The following is a 20556-nucleotide window of genomic DNA, read 5'->3' on the forward strand; positions in this document are numbered from 1 at the left end:
TTCTGTTAGCTTTTGTCTTCATTGCTAAAAAAGGTGTGTTCCTCCTGTGAAACAATCAGTGCATGTTGATTTGGCCGCTGTAAAATCCCAGAGGGGGTAATTTTACCAAGGAATAAATAGACCTAAATCAGCATGGGCAGACAGCATGCAATCACCTCGCTCAGTTAACTTGCAATAAAAGAAAAGATTGTGTAATCCTGTTGTTATCTCACTGTAAAAGTAAATTTTTAAAGCAGAGGAGGCAAACCTGCAGTGCCTAAAAAAGGTGTCAGAATGCTACCTTACAGACATCGGGATTGTTCTGCTCAGAATAAATGGTATGTATTTAACTTTGACCCTTAGCAACGGTATTGCTGCTGTGAGCAGAGACAACATGCACAAAGGAGTGCTGTTTAATTTTAATCATACTGAACTCTACCCTTCAAGTCCTAGTTTGATATTGAAGATAAAAAGAGCCACAGAACTGGTTGTGAGCAAGTTGGTGGACAGAGCTTAGGATCTGTATTCAGAGCAGGGAAGTATCAGTCAGAAATTCAGACAGCTTTTGAAAAATAAGCAAAGATACAGCAAGTCGGCTGCAGCCTATCTTAACCACGCATTTTGTTATAAAATGAAGTGCTCTCTTAGGGCTTCCAGGTGAAAGCTGACTTTTTGCAGTTCTTGCACCAGTTTTAAACTTGCCACTCAGCTGTGGTGTGGTTGAACTAGGCAGAGGGCAATCCCCTTCGCGCCTGGCACCTTCTGGATCTGCCAAAACCCAACCCGGGAAAGAACACAGTAAGTGCAGTGATCCAAAATGGGGATCTGAGACTTGATTCATAGGGAGCTCTTAAACTGCTATATTGTTCTTAGAACCTTGTTCGTAGGATTTCTGGAGCTCACAGGAGCCTATGAGTAGCTGCTTACGTCAGTTCAATGCAAAGGAAAGAACTCCAGTGCATATGGTGCGCATACAGAACTATAGCTAAAAGGACCGTTGCCTTCTCAAACAAGGCTCTGATGAGACCTGTGCCGTGTGATCTCGGCTGCTGGGTGTTTGCTGCAGGATATCACCGGCTCTGATGGCGATTACTGTACTTTCTGAGGAATGCAAGGAATGCAAGGCTGTCTGGGAGTGCCAGGCTTGCTCTGAGCACACATACCACGTCAAGCCCATCAAGGATTTTAGGAATGGTGATGACTTAGCTTAGGGTGGTGGAAAGGTCCCACAGTGCTCAAAGCAGCCAAAATGGTGATGCTTATTGAAGTGTAGACTAAGTGTCATGGGGAAAAGTGAAAATTTGGGCAAGGTTTTGTGAATCCTCCTGACAGGGCACCATTTCTGCTACCACTTCAGTTACCATCATGGAAAAGGCAAGAAGGAAGCACAAGAAGACACAGTGGGTTGTCATGAAGGGGTAAATGCAGGGGATCAGGTTCAAATGGCTTTGAACTAAAAGAGGGTAGATTTAGATTAGACAGAAGGAAGAAATTCTTTACTCAGGGTGGTGAAGCACTGGCACAGGTTGCCCAGAGAAGCTGTGGCTGCCCCCTCCCTGGCAGTGTTCAAGGCCAGATTGGATGAGGCTTTGAGCACCCTGGTCTGGTGGAAGGTGTCCCTGCCCATGGCAAGGGGGTTGGAACGAGATGATCTATAAGGCCCCTTCTAACCCAGACCATTCTATGGTTCTATGATTCTATGAAATCTCAAGGGATGACAGCAGAGAAACAGTCTCACTTGCTTGGCGATGCTTTGTCCAGCAGTCAGTGCAATCACGGTGGTGTTCACAGCAGTGCAGGGGAGTCATGGTCACGTCTTGGTTCCGCCACGCCCTGGGCTGCTGGGAAGGGGTTCTCTCCAGAATACCATCCTTATTATTTCTGGGACTAATGTAGCTCTCTTACATCTCCTCCCTTTGCCACAGAGGGCATAAGGATACTGGCCGATACATCTCTAAGTGAGGGGCTTGTGTGAGGCAGTGTGAGAACACAATAAGATGCGATATAAAGAAGAGCAAAGGAGTTATTATAATGCTATTTCCCATAACCACCTTCAGACTGCCCTTCTCTACTTTTCCTCCTTTGTGAAAACCATAATGTCCTCATCACCTCAGCTTTACTGGAGTTTCCAGTCTGGCTGACTCATCCACCAGCCTCTTGCACACTCCCTCCTGTGCTCTTCCCCATCAGCTGAAAGGGCGGCAGGTGGTGGTGGTGTTCTCCAGAAATCCCCCTGCCTGGAGGCTTCTAAGGGTCTACGAGGAATCTCTTGGTTGCCTCCAGCTGCTGTCCTGCCTGCCAGCAGCCGATCTTGCTGCCAAACAGTTTTTCCCTGCCCGAGTCAATGTCTCTGTGTCTGTGGGCTTGCAAAAGTGATGCTCCTTCCCGGGTCCTTCGGCAAGTGTCTAGTGGGAGATGAGCCCCTCATGCTGTGCTGGTGGCCGTGAGGTAGAAGGGTGGGCTTTTGAGTAGTCGTGGTTTGAAATCTTTGCTCTTTATTTTCTCCAGTTGTTTGGTTTTGTTAGTTCTGTACTAACACAGAGGAGTGTTGCTATATTAGGGCGATTTCCCTTGGGTGGTGGCAGCAGCCCTGTATTTGTGGGCTGTAGAACTGAGAGCAAGGTCTGTGCTCTCAAAGGAGCAGCCCAGTTCCTGGCAGGGAGGGACAAACAGTCCCAGTCCCAAAGTATTTTTTGCCGTGTTCCTCCCAGATCTGTCACTGTCAGAGAGGGACTTTTCCCTTGTGTCAGTGGAGCTGCCAGATTTACAGCTGCTGAGGAGAGAGGGCTTTGAATCTGCCGAGAATTCCATCAATTGTTTGCACCCAGATAACCTAAATAACCAGAAACGGAAATAAAAAAACCAGCAAAGCAGTAACTGAAAACCTCCCCCAAACAATCAAGTAGAGGGAAACTTTATTTTCCCATACTGGATGCCTTTTCTTTCCCCCACCCTGCTTGCCAGCATCATCTTAAAAAATATCCAGTTCAAGAGCAGGGGACAGAGTGGGAGAAATCAGTTCCACTCAGCAACAGCCTCAGGACAGCGCAGTTTTTTCTGCTTTCTGTCTTGCTGTCTCAAATGCAAAGCTTGTAACTTTTCCTCTGCTTTAAGCTCGTGCCTCTGCAAGCGTTTGTGGTTACGGCTTCTATTTCTACATTGGCAATCTCTGACCTGTTTTGGTTTTCTTTTTCCTGCAATAAGAAACATGCCCCTACCAGAGTCTAAAAGCTGTTTAGACCAAGACTCCGATCAGTGGGATCTGTTTAAGGCGCTTTCCTTAATTTGGGGACCACGGAGGACAGATTTGCAGCAGCCCATGTTCTTCTGGAATCCTCGCCGGAAAGGAGCGGAGCGTGACAACGTGCCGGGAGCAGGGGAAGAGGCATCGAGCTGCAGCGGTGGGCAGAGGCATCGAGCTGCAGTGGTGGGAAGAAGCATCGAGCTGCAGCGGTGGCCAAGGCAGGAGGCTGGGCCGGCGGTGGAGACGCCAGATTGCATCGGGGAGGAGCTGGGGCTCGGGCGCTCGGCCTCAGTCGACGCGCTGGGCAGGCGCCGGCGTGCAGATGCGGGAGGGAAATAAACGAGGAGTCACAGCGAGAGGCATTTCCAGCCAAAGGGAGGGAGCGGGCCTCGCCGAGAGGGGCTGACGCTGGGGACTACTGGCGCGGAGAGCGGGGGGAGCCCCGCGGGTCTGGCTCCCACCCCGGGCCAGCGCTAACATCTGGGCACAGCTGCTTCCCGGAGCCCTTGCTGCTGCTGCGCGTCGGCGTGTTTTGCAGCAATGGAATCGAACGGCACTTTCCTCGCCTGCAACAGTAAGTCTGCGGAAACGTCCTTGCATTTCAGCTCGCTTATCTAGTCCAAGAGCTTTATTTTATCTCCTCTCTTCTCTCCCCTTCTTTGCCTCCCCATTCTCTCATTTGGAAGTAACGCAGCATTTAGTCAGTGTTACAGAAAGCGATGACAGTTTTTTTCTCTGTTAATAGGCTTAGCTGTGTGGATGGGAGGGGTGTCCTGGCTGGGTAAGTGCTGCAAGTTCAGAAAAGTTGATCCAAATCTCTCCCCCTTATGGTGAAACTAAGAGTGGGACAGATGCTCAGCTGAGTAAACTCTCTGGGCTCTGGTGAAGACAGCAGAGCCAGGATAAATCACCTCGGCTCAGGACTCTGTGAACGTTAAGTACAAAATAAGTAATGTTTCTAAAAAAGAAGAAATCCTCTCTGCCCTTCCAGTAAGTTAAATGTAATAAGATTCAATTTGTACCAAGACTGGGAAGGTTGTCTGATAGAGAGAGTAATGAAATATCCCTTATTCCCTCGTCTGACTTTAATATATAGCTTTGTTACCTCTTCATTGTATTTTACTTAATTTGATGAGCAGAAACCACTCAGTGCTGTGATAGCTACAGATTGAAAAGGGATATTGTGATCCCACAGAAATGGGAGAAGTCTACGGTGCTTATTTTAATTTCATGAGGTAGGTGCTTTCTTACTATAGATGAGCTATAAACAAAAATAAACTAATAGAGAAATAAGTGATTGACCACAAACCAAATCAGTTTAGCATTACCAGGAGAAATGTAAAAAGATTCCCCTAGGCTCAAGAAATCTTCCTTCTGATTTTCCCAGATGCTAGAAATCTGACAGGAAGGTGAAACAGAGGTTGATGCACTTTTTGTAGGTATCTTATTCATTATACAGCCACTGGGGAAAGAAAGCTAAGAAATACATCTGGAACTATTAAAATATTTCCTATTCTGGCCTGTGGGTCATTTTTCAGTGAATATTATTTCGTCTTCTGGGGTTAGGAACCAAGAAGAACTCAGTGGCTGTTTGTTAATCTATTTTCTTGTCTCAAGCAGAAAAATACACATGTGAATGAGCCAAGCTTTTAAAAAAAGTATTTACTGAAATTCCTTGGCACATAACACACACAAGTGCCAAAGTGACTCTGAATGCCAGACTACTTAGACAAGAAAAGTTGCTCACATGTTGGTTTGTTAGCAAGATCAGGCTTGTGCTAGGTAGTTTGTCAGAAATTTCTCAAATACCATGGTTTATAGATATGTTTTGTCTGTGGCGGTCTGTCAAACCTCATTTTCTTTCTTTCAGTTTCTCTCTTTTTTTTTTTTTTTCAACATAGATACAGCAGCAGCAGCTGTATTTACCATGTCAGAATTAACCACAGGCACATGGTTCAGTCTCAGTAAAACATCTGACAGTCGGTGGGAGACACCTGAGGTAGCTCCCGGTAGCAGAAGCGGGTGTTACTGTAGATGAGAGTTTCTGAGGAGTCTGTATGGTTTTGTCTACTCTGCATTTGGATGGAGATCGGAGTCCTGGCATTTTCCTCCTTTCTGAGCGTGCTCCCTTGTCCGCAGAGCCAGAGTAACTGCTGTGGTTTAGTGGTCTGTGCCTTTTATTTTGAATGTGTTTAATTCAGCTGGATGGGCTTCTTGTTGCTTATTTTGTAAAGGGTCATCTACGTTTAGTACGCAAAGAATCTGCTGGACTCTGTGGGCTATTAATAATCTTTCTCTTGCCTAATGAAGCTGGTTTGTTTCTGAACTGGGAGCCCTTGTGCTCTATTCTATTAAAGAATAGCTAATTTGTACTATGCCTTATTCTTATACACTGAATTTTTCATCCAAGACACTGTGTACATTGTGCAGGGAATGCCACAGCCCTGTTAATGGGAATGCCCTCTGCCACAACCCAGGGCGAGAATCAGCAGGGAAGGGTCAGTAGAGTCCTCCAAAACAGGCCATTTCCTTTTTTCTTCTGTCAGCTAGTCCTGAGGATTAACTTCGAGATTTAAATTTCCAAATGAATCATCTCCACCTGCCCTTCTTAGCTGGGAGCACTGAGGAGGCTCCTTCTGGGCTTCACCCTCTGTGGGTGGAGATAATGCTACTTGGGATCAGCTGGTGAGCAGGTGAGCTGGGACAAGAAGATGCTTGGGGAAAAAGAGATTTTAATGAGGAAAACGAAAAGGGGGAAGAAGGAAATGAACTCGCTTGGGAAACTGCTGCAGGTAGCAGAGATGAAAGGATACAGCCGACTACAGGGAAAAGCAAGAGGGAGAGGTGTGTGGGGAAGGGAGGGTTGGTGCAAGGTCCGGAAACTCAGCTGGCTGGATAGGCAGCTCTGGGAGCCAAAGGTGTCGACGATTTGGGAGCAAAGTATAGTTTCCTTTACAGGGAAATTGAAATATATAAACAGGAAATTTTCATTTATGAAGGAAAGCTGCAGACAAATACTTGATGATTTGATCATCCAGGGTGGAATTCAGCAGGCAAAGTGAAGGTATCTGCAAGAGATCCTAGGCTTGTAGGGATCTAGACAGGGGAATTGCACCCTGTCTTCTCCTGGCCTCTTGCTCAGAGCACTGTAGGTATCTAAATACTATGAGACTAACCCCCAGCCCATACGTCTCCTAGGTCCGTACCGTGGGTGGAGGGTCTCAGTCCTTAGTCAAGCCCACCAGAGTGGAAGGCTGCAGACCCTGGTCAAACACGGTGGTTTCTCTTTTTCTCTGTGCAGGTAGAGAGGATTTTGCCACAGTTTATTCTAAACCAAGATACTTCCACCCTTCAAATGAGCCAGTTTAGACAATGTGTGTGGGGAAATTCTCACACCTTGGACTGCCCCTCACATGGGTACCTTTTAAAGCCCGGTTTTGAGATACCACACAAGTCTTGTTGGCTGTTCATGGCTGAAGTTGCAGAGTGCTGAAATTCCAGATAAATCACTTAAGGGAAAAAAAAAGGCTTTTTTCCCCTAGTTTTGCATAATTCAATTGTGCAATTTAATTATTGCACAAATTTGGCAGTGCTACAGAATGGTGAGAGTGACCTGCAATTCATCTGTGGAAGAAATTCCAGCTCCTGAAGAAAATGTCAAGAAAAACTGATCAGTGGCCTTAAAAGAAAAAAATGAAGCTGGGACCCTCCTACAATTGACTTTGGTTTTATGAAGAGAACATCTTCATCAGCGTGTGCCCAGAAACATGACTTGGGAGTCAGGCAGCTAAGCTGTATGAGTGCTGTTGGTGCTGGTCCTACCCATCGCGTTGATATCCTTCTTTTCAATTACTTTCTTCCCACTCTTTTCACACCAACTACTGAAAAAGCTGTAATTTACTGCAAGCCAGTGTTGGTTTTAGTGCCTCTCACTCTGCAGCCAAATCTCTGTGTGCACCATGATGGAGGGATCAGTGGCAGGATGGAACCAAACCTTCAGTCTGGCTTTGAGTTCCTGAGTGCAATGAACTTTAGTCAAGTGCTTTACCTGGATTCCATCAAGAGCTCAGGGCAGTAGCTTTTGATGGGTCACAGCCAATGCTGCGCATGGATCCAGGCTCCCTTCAAGAGCCTCAGACTGGTAGAAAGATTTATGAAGATTTTCGCAAATAAAGGTCACAATTTGAACTGTCTGTGAAATGTCTGAGCAGGCAGCCTGGCTTCGTCTATCCAAACAAGAGCCAGGGCTCTGCACTGTTTAACTGCCAGCACATCCCCCAGCGTGGTATTGATCCACAGCAAGCCAGCACATCGCGTGATCTGGGTGATGGCATGGGTCTGCAATCCTTCCCGGTAGGCAGGCTGGATAGAGCCAGCCTGTTTTGGGGAAAGACGGCTGGGCTGTGTCGACTGGTCAGAACAGAGCTGGAGAAGGGACCATTCTTCTCCCAGAAACCTTGCAGGCAAGGCGAGACAACCAAAGGATACAGAGAGAAAGTGGGGCTGAGAGATACTGGGCGAGGGGACAGCACTGATCTCAGTGCGCCAGAAACCTGCCCATCATACAGCTTCTTGCCAGCGGAGGAAGGTTTTAGGCAGTGATTTGAAGGACAGCCACAACATGATACTCCTCTACTCCACTCTGGTGAGACCCCCCTTGGAGTCCAGCGTCCAGCTCCGGAGCCCTTAGCACAGGACAGACCTGGACCTGTTGGAGCGGGGCCAGAGGAGGCCACAGCAACGATCCGAGGGCTGGAAGCCCTCTGCTGTGAGGAAAGGCTGGGAGAGCTGGGGCTGTTCAGCCTGGAGAAGAGGAGGCTCCAAGAAGACCTTAGAGCAGCCTTCCAGTACTTCAAGGGGGCTTATGAGAAAGATGGGGACAAACTTTTAGCAGGGCCTGTTGCGAGAGGACAAGGGGTGATGGTTTTAAACTAAAAGAGCGTAGATTTAGGCTGGATATAAGGAACAAATTTTTTGCGATGAGGGTGGTGAAACCCTGGCACAGGTTGCTTAGGGAGGTGGTAGATGCCCCATCCCTGGAAACATTCAAGGCCGGGTTGGATGGGACTCTGAGCATACAGATCTAGTGATAGATGTCCCTGCTCATTGCAGAGGGGTTGGACTAGATGACCTTTAAAGGTCCCTTACAACCCACACTATTCTATGAGTCTATGAAACTTGGGGAGAACTCCTCCTATGTGAAACTTGAAGGTCACCCTGCCCCGACTCAGCGGGACCTCTCAAGCACCCTGGAAGGGAAGTAGAGTGGGCAAAACAAGCCAATGTAAGGAAGAGGAGGAGGTTTGCTGGAGCTGCCACAGGCTTTGTGGAGAAGCCCATTCTCAGTGTCACCACAAGGTGGAACTTGGTACATACCACATGCACCGAGATGCACCCTCTGTCAAGGAGCAGCAGCAGCACCTGTGGCCAGAGATGCACCGATGCTTACGGTCTGAGCACCCACTCCCTAGTCCACACTCCCTGGAGGGAGCAAGAAGGGGAGCGCTGGTGTAGAGGAGCCGTTGGCATTCTTTGTTGGTGGTGAGAAACCGGCCGTTCTCACACTCTGCTGTGCCAACAGCAAGGTCTGGTCCTCAGAGGACGTGAGATGTGACTGGGGAGGCTAAAGCTGAGAGCAGCGAGTGGTGTCCTGGAGGTAGCAAGGAAGGAGGAAAGAGTGAGGTTTCTACGGGTGGGATGTGAGAAGGTGTGAATGAAGTGAAGAATGGACTCTGGAGGGAAAGGCAGGGCAGGTGGGGCCCTGGAGACGTGGAAGGATCCTTGCTGTCCTGTCCTTCCTGCAGGGTCTCAGCTGGAAGGCAACTTACCACTGCTGGGACCACACTGATCCCAGGCACAGGGCTGCTAGAGAGCTGATAGAAAAGCCAGGTTGGATATAACCATGGGGTGATGGCAGATGACAAAAGGGGCTTCTGCAGAGGCACTTCGCAGGTAACATCAGTGATTTGCAAAAGCATGGAAGAAACCATCTAAATCTTCCTCACTTGGCAGGTTTTCTGCTTTTCCGAACAGGAGCCGCTGCCCAGTGCTGCGGCTGGTTGTGCTCATTTCCAAGCAGCCCCTGCACTGACAGTACTCCTCATACCAGGGGTGCAAAAGTAATCCTTGAACTTTATTTACCATCGGGAACTTCAGTTTCTGAGCGCTCCATCACCCTACCAAGTGATGGAAGTTTGTCGTGTTACTACAGACCAGCTGAACTACTGCTTTTCCAAACTCTCGTTGATTCTGAGTTCGCCTGGATTGAGCGGTCTCACGCTTGCTGAGGACTAGGAATATATAGGGGCAAACATTGCAGTTGATTAATGAGCAGTGATACTCTGATTGTGCTATTACTCTTATTAAAATAGTTGTATTGAATTTCACAGTGAGGAGGCCTGGGAGGGAAGATGAAATTACAGTGTTTCTTCAAAGAACGGCATCATGTAAAATAGACCTAAGGTTTTCTTCTTGGTAACAAATACAGAGCAAAGCACAACCTTTGCCCTCTTTAGTGGGAAAATCTCCGCTTAACATGACATTTGTTATGAGTTATGTAACTGCCATAGGCATTATTAGTCATAATAATTTGCAGCATGTGCGTGATGCAACAGGGAAGCGGTGAGGTCATCACCAGCACGGGTATTTTCATTCCAGTCCTAAATTATCACAAGTCTGGGCAAATCGGCAGCTGACTTCTGTCACGTCATTTGTGTCGGTGTGGTGTAAAGAGACTATGATCAGTAGTAGGGTTGCACCACTTTTGGTGTTGCCCAAACGTGGCAGTGGTGTGAGAACAGGTCCAGCCCCAAAGAGCTCAAAACCAACCTGCTTCTTCCTCTGTGAGCTGGTAACAGCACTTCCTTAGCTCCTTTGTATAAGGATGTGATGGAGATTAATTCATTTTGGAAAATTGTCTGAACAGCAGCCTGTGCATTAATAATTTTCTCACATAGCCCATTTCCTACCAGACTCTACAGCCTTTCTATCTCAAGTGCCTGTTTCCTGGATAGTAAAGCACTTTGCTAACTTTGGGACCATGTTCTGACATCCTCATTCACATAGATTTCCATTTGCTCCGTGAGTAATCCAGCTGGAATCGATAGGATGATTAGCACAGCCCCGATCCTGGGCACGAGGACGTGAATAACATCACTCATGTGACTAGTGCCATTTATTTCAGTGGGATCGGTCAAATGGGTAAAATTACATGCTTGAGTGTTCGCAGGCTTCGGACCCAGTCGAGTGTTACCTGCAGTGAATAAGGGTTGGAGAATTTGTCCCTAAGCCGTTTGCAGGAATGACTTCCTCCAGCGCCGGAGCGTGACGCAGCGCCTTGTAACATCACTCAGCAATGCCATGTAACACAGTGTCACGCTCTTCCGTCAGGCTTTGCCTATGAGACGTGACATTGTCTTTAAATGACCTCAAGACCACAATACATCCAGACCTGCTGTTGCCCAAAGCAGAGCATTGCTGGCCCAATGATCTCATCCTCATTTTAAAAACAAACTGATTTTAAATTCCTTACGTCTCTGAAACCCTCACAACAGCAAAACTCGCACGTTGTGGTTCTGTCGAAGTATCTAAACTTGGTGACTGCCGATCCTGTGCTTTGTGTGAGTGCAAACTTCAGGGATAAGTACAGTAAAATGTTCTCTGAGGGCCTGGAAAGCTCCAAGCAGTGCTGTCGCTGGCGCTGCTTATTAGGAATTAATGAGAAAATGAAGCAGAGAGGCTCTGTGTGCTCCCACATCGATCCCTATGGGATTCTGGCTGCTGCTGGACAGGAGAGCTGGTGCACAGAAGCAAATTGTTTTGCTAAGGCAAGTACGGGAGACCCCTCTCTTCCCCACTCCTTTAATTAGATCAGTCCTCTCCAGTACAACGTGAAATATGGGAAGTGCTCAGAGACTGCTCGCTAATAAATATCATCTAGCCATTACATCATGGTGCCCACCTCCTCGCCAGGGCGAAAGCAAAGCTCCCAGCTCCCGGGGAGTGCTACAGAGGTGACGGCTCCGACATCCAGCCCCTGTACGTGCACGGGGCTCGGAAAAGGCTGGGGGTGTTTCCTCAAACACTTACTGACTGCTTGGTTCACATGTTCAGCAACGGCCCATCCAGAAAACGCCTTTGTTCTCCTTTGCTGTCCATGATTCGTAGTTGCTATGTGTAAAGAAGGCGTTATTAGTGTGCTGCTGTTCAAGGCCATGCAATGCCTCTGCCTTGTCCCCAGAGAGTTTCTTACATGTGGCATATGGCAGCGATTAATGACTCCGATCCTGTCCTTGTGCTGGTCAGATAACCCAGTCCTCTGTGCTTATTTGTGAGCGTTGGTAGGGCTTCCTTCAAAATGAGGAGAAAGAAAAGGAAGGTGACTGGATCACCAGACACCAGGAATAGAGAATATGTTTCTAAAAGCTGTGTTGAATATGATGGGGGGCTGATGACGGAGACCCTTCGATTCGGTCTCCAGCAGAAATGGTGACTTGTGGTTCGCTGTCACGTTTCTTGGGCATATCCTGGTTCTGCAGTGAGGGACGTTCACCCCAGCTTGACTCCATCTCCTTGCAGTATCTTCACCCTTAGCTTGCCTGGCGAGGCAGCAACTAGCCAAGGCAATTGCAAAAAAACCTAGTCTGTAACAAGGTCTGTAAACTCCCCTAGGATGGAACAGCTTGAAGTATAGCTGCTGTATTTCACCGCACAAGGGGTCGTGGCTAGGGAAGAGATGGATCTTAGTCCCAGCCATTGCCAGGACAATGGGCAATGGTCATGAGTTTCAGCAAAGGACATTTATACTGGTCATAACAAATGAATTCTTCACTAAGAACATCTAAGCTCTGGAACAGTAAATTGTCTAGATTGTCTGTGGAGTCTCCATCCTTACAGATGTCCAAAACTCACATGGACAATGCCGTGAGCAACCTGATCTACTTTAGCAGGTGACCTGACTTTGAGTGGTTGGTTGAACTAGAGAGCTTCAGAGGTCCATTACAACCCGAATTCCTCTCTGATTCTGTGTAATCAGTGACTCGTGAAGCCACAGATGGGGGCTTATCCCCGTACCAGATTGCAGGATAGATTTGAATTAGCAGAATAAACCCAGAGCTATGCAGAAACACAGGGTACGTGACTCACCCAAGTCATACAGGAAATCGGTGGCAAAGACAGTCTCCAGAGTCTTAGGAAAATGCTCTTCTGTAGGTGGAAAAAGAAAAGCATTAAAACACACTTTCCGAGCAGCTTTTGGGCTACATCTGCTCTGGCTAAAAGGTGTTTTTAGCTTCCTCGTGGCCGCATGTCAGTGGGAACAGCCCGGCACAGCCCTGCGCAGAAGAGAAAGGGTGGAGCCGAGCTCTCCGACCCAGGCGCTTGTGGGCAGGCTGCGCTGACAAGCCAAGGCACTGATTAGGAGCCGCAAACAATGTCTGGGACTCCTCCAGCCCCTGGAAATGATGCATAAAAACCCACTGGCGCGCGACCGTAGGAAAACTTGTCCCTTCTACCTGGGCAGCTGCCGGCAGGCGCCTCGCGGCAGTTCTGCATCCAGCGTGCGAACTGGTGAGCGAAGCAGGAGGAGAGACTTCCACGGTCCCACCCCCGGCTGGACTCTGCCCTCCCCTGCCTTCCTCTGCCTGCGCTCGCCCGCTGCCTCCTCCTCGGAGCCCCGTTCGAGGCCGCGGGCGCCGGAGGCTGCTGGATGAGCGGGGACCCTCGCGGGGGTGGCGTGGCCCCCCGACGCCTGACGCCTCGCCCGGAGCCCCGCGCTGGATCATGCAGTGCTTCCGAAGGCAGCCCAAACGCAGCGCGTCCCAGGAGAACATCCTACGGGAGCAGAGCCGTAGAGTGGCCGCGTTGAACGGCATCAGGCTGGGTAAGGGGCGAGTTGGCCGGACCCTCGGCACTTCTGCACGCTGGCAGCCGGCTTCGTTGCCGCCTCTTCTCCCTGCGCAGAGGCAGTGCTCCACCCTAAAGGCAACTCCAAGGTTATTTTTACACTCCCGAGGTTTCTTTTCCTTTCCTTTGCCTGTAACCGCCCGCCAGATGTGTAAACCGCTTCATTGGAGGCATCAAAGAAAGGGGGACCTGTTCGGGAAGGGGTCGGTTTCCAGATTTCTTGCTGGGCTTTCTGAACTGTGGCTGGCTGAGGGCGTTTGGGGAAGGCAGTGCCCTTTTCCTGCCCGATTTTAGGACCTCTTGGTGTTGTATTGCCAGTTGCTGTTAGAGCCCGAGGAGCCACTCAGAGGTCTGCATTCACCCACTGAAAAGCAACAGGAAACCCAGGGAGTTTCGTAACTTCTGTGTCTGGCTATGAGCTCGTTGCTGGTTTCTGCTCTCTGGAGAGGCAGCACAAGTGGGGTCCCTTGATTTCTGTGGCTACAGAGGGCAGGTGGAAATGGAAAATCACTGTTTACCCGCCCGAGTTCTTTGGATTTTATCAGAAAGGCTTTCAGCCCTTTTAAACCAGTAAACCTGAGCTGTGTCTGGTCTTAAACCAGGTGGGAAAGGGAGAGCAGGCAGGAGGAGACTTGTTTTATAGGAGTTGTAGTTAACGTATTTATACCAGATCAGCAGATTTGTGAGTGAGCAATGCAGAAATATGGATAATCACTGTCTTCTGTAGACATCCTCCTAACTATCTCCTTAGTGAACTCAGAGCCTGGCTCCTGCCGTGACAGTTATTGTTTTATTGTGTTTCCTGCTTGCTGTAAACCTGAGGCAGATAATACAAAGGTTAACATTTTTGATGTCTTAGTATATAAAACTTCATAGTGCAGCATATTAACTTCATGCTTATTGCAGTGCTGTGTGCTTGAGGCACTTCCACCTTTGCCAAACATGATTTTCACTCTGAACTTTACCGCACACTAACTATAATCTGTTTAGAGAGGGTGTGATTGATATTTTGCGAGGAGGGGAGCCTGACCCCTGAAACGCTCTCTGCGATTTTGCGTGCCGAGGATGTATTTGGTATTTCACAGAGGATGCTCAGCAAAGCACAGTCCTGCCACATGTTTCTGGCAGTACTTTGACATCTGTTTCAGTGTGGTGAGTGTGCTTCTCATGCCTAGTGTTGCTGTATAGTTGGAAACTAATATCCTTGTCCTGCTACACAGTGCTTTTGAATTTTTAATTGATGTGTGTATGTATGACAACTCTGGTTTCTTTCATAGAACAGTTTCTGTTGCTGTGAGATGGAGCTCTGGACAGCAAACCTCCTCAGCTCCATGGGGTTGTTAGGCAGAAGTCCTGCGGACTTCTTCCTAGAGGAGCTGAGGGTTGGACTAGATGACCCACAGAGGTCCCTTCCAACCCCTACCATTCTGTGATTCTGTGAAACGGGGTTTCTGTTGGGAAAAGGTGCTCATTTCTGGAAAGCAATTCAAATGACCAACGGAACGTAATGTCCCACTGGCACGTCAGGGGTGCGTTTGGTATTCCTGTGTCAGCAGTTCAGAGCTGCTTCTGCTCCATCTCTGGCCTAACAAAACGCTGGTGTCTGCCTTGTGGATAGCAATAGGGAGGCTAAGTGACTCGCCCAAGGTCATTTAAAGAGTCTGTGGCAGTGTTTGGACTGGTCGTAGGCGGCAGGGCCAAAAGCGCTGGCCCTCCTTCCTGGCCAGTTTAGCTGTCTGAGCTCAAACAGCTGCCAGACAGACGCAGAGCAGGCCCTAAGCAGGCTGTGCCCACCCGGTTAAGGGAATGCCCTCCTTCCTCCGGGCCCACCGCCGGGTGGCTCAGTCAGTCCCTGGGGTCACCACCGACAGAGCTCAGCTCTGGGTGGCTGCTCTCTATCTGAAAGGCCTCCCACATCAAAGGAACGACAGAGCTGTTAGACACCCGAGATTCGCCTCTCACCCTTTCCTGGCCAAACCTGCCATCCCCTAGAGGCAGGTTTGCCTTCACCCCATCCCTGGCTTCTCTCGCTGCTCTCTGACTCAGGCTTCTTGCCATCTTTGATCTTTGCTGTGCTTTCACCGCACACCATCCCTCCTCATCTTTCCCTCCTGCTCATGCGAAGTGCAGTGGCCTCCTTGGCTGAGTCATTTAACCTGGTCTGGTCCTCAGACACAGTGGCCAAGGATGGGTGGCAATGGCTGGGAGGGCTGCTGCAAACCCATGGCTGGATCCTCTGAAGAGGAAGGGGAGTTTTGACCCAGGGTAATGCACTGAGCAGGCTGTGCCGTTGAGCAGGATGGAGGGATCCGAGCTACAGCTTGTGTCTCACCTGCGTGGATCAAACCTGGAGGACAGGAATCTGCCCTTGACCACTGCCTGTTCACATCCATATTTGCCTGTATGACATTGGTGCAGCTCTTTGGCATGTCGAGGTAGCATGACCCTTTATGAATGCTGCATGGAGTATCTGTGTGACAAAACATGCCACAGTTCACAGGGATTTCTCATTACATGCTTATGCACATAGACGCCCAAAGGAATTGATGGTTTTCCTGCTTTCCTCCTCATGTGATCCTGTGATGGCATGTCCTCCTCCTAGTCCCGTAACAACACCTTGCACGGCTGGGATCTGAAGAAAGAGAGGGAATGAGGCTGGGAGCCAGAACAGATATGTTGTGGGGGAATATAGAGAAGGAATAAGTTTGTTCCCTCTCCGGGAACCTTGAGGGGTACCACAGCAATGTCAGTGAGGCCTAAGTCTCTGTGGCATCTCCTCTGTGCTTGGAAGACCTTGGCCTTGGAGAGGAAGCCTCAACACAGCAACTCAGGAGACCAAGGACCTATGAAGCTGTTCTGGTATCTGTCGTTCCTCTGCATGGTCTGGCTTCTTGTCAATCCCTGAGTATGCTTGAACCTCAGCAAACCCAGGAGGGTGTCCCAGATCTCATAGCTGGGGCCAATCTTTAACCCTTCTGTGCTTTGCAGGAGGTGGCTTTTTTCCTTCTCTCCGTGTGTTTCTTTCTGAGGTTTCCAGAGGAGGACGCATTCAAATTGTCCTCTTGGGAACCTCCAGACCAGACATGAGCCGAGAGGCCAGGGGATGCTGTAGCATGGGAAGACACTTAATTAATGAAATATCTAATTGAATCTAGAGGAAAGAGAGAGGCCACAGCCAACTTTTCAGGATCTCCAGCTCCCACCATGACATTTTCAACTCTGGTCACCTCAGCCAGGCTCAGCTCCAGGCATGCTCCCTTGGCATCTGCAAAACCAGTCAAGTGATGTGAGCAGCTCACTGAGTGGGCACTGGACACCCCTAATATTTATTTCTGATGGAGATCTCAGGCTTTCTTTGGCAACCAAAAATGCTCTCTTTAGGCCAATGTATCCCAGTTACAAACTCATGGTGCTACTTTTTGCTGCTGCCACCATGACCCATCTTGGTGCTCTGCAGCACCTGGCACTTCAGTTCCCTGTATGGATTGTCAGGAGCCTGGGGTTTTGACCACTTGGATCTCATGCTAAATTTTGTTTTTCAAGCAGGCCTGAAGCAATGCTTGATATTTTATTGCCTTTCCCTGTTCAAAAAGCAGCAGTTCAAGGCAGCTGTGTCTTCCAGAGAAGAGCAAACCCAATGTCACAGGAGAATGCCACACTGCAATAAAAATGTTCTTGCATAAATCAGTTAACTTGGATTTCTTCTTTATGGGACCCCACCTTATGTTTACGTAGTGTTGGGAAATTTCCCATGATGTGAGTGTGAGGTGGCTGCAAGTGGCCCAGTGGTTATCTGCATTGTGAAGACAAGGTTAGCAAAAATCCCACTGAGCTGGGATGTGCTTGGTCAGTGCTACAGAGTTAAGTGCTGTTTCACCAGCTTTGAACAAGCCTTTCATGCAATGTCAGAGAGATGCAAAGTGCCTATTACAGAAAGCCCAGGACGTGTTTGTCATGTTTCATGCTCTCACCCTCCCCAGCCCACACGCTCCAGATCTGTAATTAATGGTTGGTTTGAGGGACAGATTCTCCAAGGTATTTAGGTATGTGCAAGTCATATACTGCTGAGACATTCAAAACCGTGTAGAATGCCAAACCTCTGTTTTCAAGGTCTCAGTAGATGCCTGTTGCCTCTACCTGTCTGAGTGCCTTCCTGAATCTGCCTAAGATGTGAAATCTGAAGTTACTGGAACCAGAAGGTCCAGTGATTATTGCTTGGCAGATAAAGGTCCTCTTGGATACCAGCTGGGCAATGAGGAGAGCACGGTTGCTACCATATTGCTACCTTATTGATACGGTGCTGCCTGTCACCATACTTGTCTGTGTATGTCCTAAGCTTCACGACACTGATCTTCAAAATTCCCGTGTGGATAGGAGGGGTCTGCTTGCCAGAGAAGGAAGAGGGACATCTTTGTGAATTCCTGTTTCCACAAAGGAAATTTGTCACAGAATAGATCTGAAATCCCTTGAAGGTTCCTGACAGTACTCCAATTAGAAGTTATACAACTTTCTTTCCTCTGCTTTTACTGTTATGTTGTTGTTTCTGTAGCTGTTTTTGCATCCTTACGTTAGACTGTGTTTGCTGGGAAGAAGGTATTTTATGTTTGTAAACCACCTGAGAATTATAGTACAAAAGTCTTTGGACTCAATCTAAGAAATCTACAAGGCTCCTGCCTCTTTTGTGAGCATAAAGTGTGGTGTGGCGGATTTCTGGGTCTCTCTGCTCCACATCTCTCCTGATGTGGCTGCACTGGTCTGTCCATATCTGTGATTAGTGTCCTGTGGAAGAGAACACCCTATGAGCATCATTTCTTGAGTCGATCCTTACAGCATTACCGCTACTGTTTCTTCACAGGCCTGAAAGATGACAAGGATCTGAAGTTCCTCCTGAAAGGCAGCCAGCTGCTAAAAGTGAAGTCAAGTTCTTGGAGAAAGGAGCGATTTTATAAGCTCCAGGAGGACTGCAAAACCATATGGCAGGAATCAAAGAAGGTGCTGAGGTCCCCAGAGTCACAGATCTGTAAGTAAAATTTGCTTTGTCACAGGCGTGGGGCACTGTGGGCAGAGATGCTTGGGGTGAACCAGGGCCATTATGCTTGCGGTGTGGAGGTAGGGCTTGGAGCAGTGAGACCAGATCCTTCATACCTCCTGCAACATACAAACTGAGGGATGCTGTCAGCTCTGGAGACAGCTGGGAGGAATCTGCCACGTCAGGAACGGCCGCATTTCCCAAACTCATGAGCTACTGCTTAAAATCTTTGTGGGGTGGTCCGTGCTGGTCTCTGCAGCCCTGCCTGGCTCGTTTCCTCCCCAAAGCAAGAGTTCAGGTTACTCAGGAGCCCGAGCCCTAATGCTTGCTGTGAGACATGGCTTGAGCATCTGCGGTGTGGTATGGTGCGCTTGGGCTGTTGGTCTGGGCTCTGCCAGGACACTTCTTTTCTGCCTGCAGCCCCTGGGAAAGCCTCGCAAGGGAACCACAGAGACGTGGAGATCCAAGGGCTGGCAGGAGATATCTCTAGGAAGGAAAGCCTGTTCTCATCCTTATCTTGGAAACTCAGAATCTGCCCCATTGTAAAAAGTCAAGATAAAACAGTCACCATGACATGGATACGGGGACAGCCATTCTGTGCTAGCACCACCCAGCTTGGGGCTGTCATTGGGACCAGGAGCTCAATTGTGCAGTCAAAATGGGTTCAGGCAAAGGGTATATCTGTTTATATCTGGTTTTTCTTCTCATTTGGTGTTTTTCTGACATATTTCTCTGTCACTAATCATCACAGTCTTGTAAAGCCAGGAGGTAAATGAATAATGAGGAATATATTTTATGGCATGTTGAAATGTAGAGCACGCCACCTGTGTTCTTTACACAATTTTTTTTGTAACAATCACAATTAACTAACTGAAGGGTGGGTCTTCCAAATTACCCCCCTCCCACAAGCAGTGATAAGATCTTCAGGAGGAGGAGTAAGGTAGGAGGGCAAGTAGGTTTGGTTTATAACCCTAATGGCCACACTCCTCTCACATGACCTTGGGCACCTGCACCCTTCCCCACACGTTTCCTTTCTCCTTCTCTATCCACCTATGCCAGGCTGTGGATTAGAGGCTGCCCCTGACTCTGCACGCCCAGCATGGCAGGGTCCTGAGCTCAGCTGAGCTGCTGAGATACCGATGCAATGATCCATGGTCACAATAACAAATGCAGAGGCTGTAGTGAATGTTTGCTCCTTAGGAACACCTGCTCTGTTGAGCTCTGTCCCATATAAAAGCAAAGTCCTTTCCCACATAATGTCTTGCTATAAAACAAAGAAGGCCATGAGTTTAGAAGAATGACTTTCAGAGCTTTCTTTCCTGTGCTCTGAGCCATCAGCTTCCAAATTATGGGGGCTGAGAGCATCTCCAGCAACAGTCCTGACCCCACCTGGTCCTCTGAAGTGAATGGGACGGGGTCCTTGTGCTGTGGCTCCAGGGACCGTGACGTCTGCTGGGAGACGCACTGGTCGAACCCACTGCATCCATCGCTGGGGCAGTGGGCTGGAGAGCGGACACGACTGTAGCTTTTTCATATACTGAGCTGCAAGAAGACCCCCCGAAGCGAGATCAGATCCTTTGAGCTGGGTGTTGGGCACAGGCCGGGAGTGTGTCTGCGTGGGTGTGGGTTTACAGCATGCAGGATACACTTTGCTAACTGGGCACAACCAGTGTTGCCACGCTGCTGGAGACAGAGGCAGTGCTGCTGCAGAAAGGAGAACGTGCTGTGCCCTGGGAGTGTCCTCAGAGCAAAGTGACGATAGAGTAATGCTGCCCACTGACTCACACCCGCACGGATGCTCCGCAACGCCTCCATGCGTGCACGCCTTTCCCTAGAGAAATACTCCCTTTTTTGTCATTGGGATAGCAGGAAGGGAGACAACGCATTCGAGGCAGACCTTGTCCTTGCTGCTCTGAAAAAGCAAGCTCTGGCAGTGCTCTGGCCGGGCTGGCTTTGCACCTGTGCACCTGGCTGGCTGTGGGAGCGTGCCTGGTGTCAGGTTGACCTGCCAAGCGTGCTGGGTCCCACATGCTCCTGGGAGGGTGTGAAGCTGTGCCTGCAGTTGTGGTGCGAGCTTTTGGGAGGGTTGGAGGGCCACCTCGGGGCTGCTCTGGGTGCACCTGAACCTGGAAGTCAACAAGGGAGTTGAGTACTGGACTGACACTCGCCCAGTCCCAAGCCATAACCCCCAAGACATCCATTTTCCCATGCCTTTCTTTGTTGGTCCTCTGAGACCTGCCATTCCCAAGTTTTCAGAGTGATCGCTGGGTTTAAGTTTCTTTCTTGAGCTTTTCGCTCCAACGGGCTCCTTGGGGTTTAGGTATAGAGAGGATTACCCCTGGTTAGCGTTGTTTTCTCTGGTGGGCTCTATCGCTGTGGCTGCCTTCTTATTTGGTCCGGT

The 20556-nt window shown here is 49.0% G+C and overlaps 1 protein-coding gene across 2 annotated transcripts in view; it reads left to right on the forward strand.

The window, feature by feature from the left end:
- The first annotated feature begins 3438 nt into the window (after positions 1–3438).
- PLCD1 (phospholipase C delta 1) overlaps positions 3439–20556 on the forward strand; it is a 57307-nt gene continuing 40189 nt past the window's right edge. Inside the window, exons 1-2 of one of the 2 annotated variants that reach the window (XM_075419847.1) lie at positions 3439–3797; positions 17982–18146. In XM_075419847.1, the coding sequence (XP_075275962.1) occupies positions 3764–3797; positions 17982–18146 (199 nt within the window). In that variant the 5' untranslated portion in view covers positions 3439–3763. Of the gene's footprint in view, positions 3798–12907; positions 13104–17981; positions 18147–20556 lie in introns of those variants that run through there. The other variant, XM_009942986.2, reaches the window with a different exon arrangement.

Source organism: Opisthocomus hoazin, chromosome 4 (genome assembly GCF_030867145.1).
Source record: "Opisthocomus hoazin isolate bOpiHoa1 chromosome 4, bOpiHoa1.hap1, whole genome shotgun sequence".
In the NCBI taxonomy this organism is placed as follows: domain Eukaryota; kingdom Metazoa; phylum Chordata; class Aves; order Opisthocomiformes; family Opisthocomidae; genus Opisthocomus; species Opisthocomus hoazin.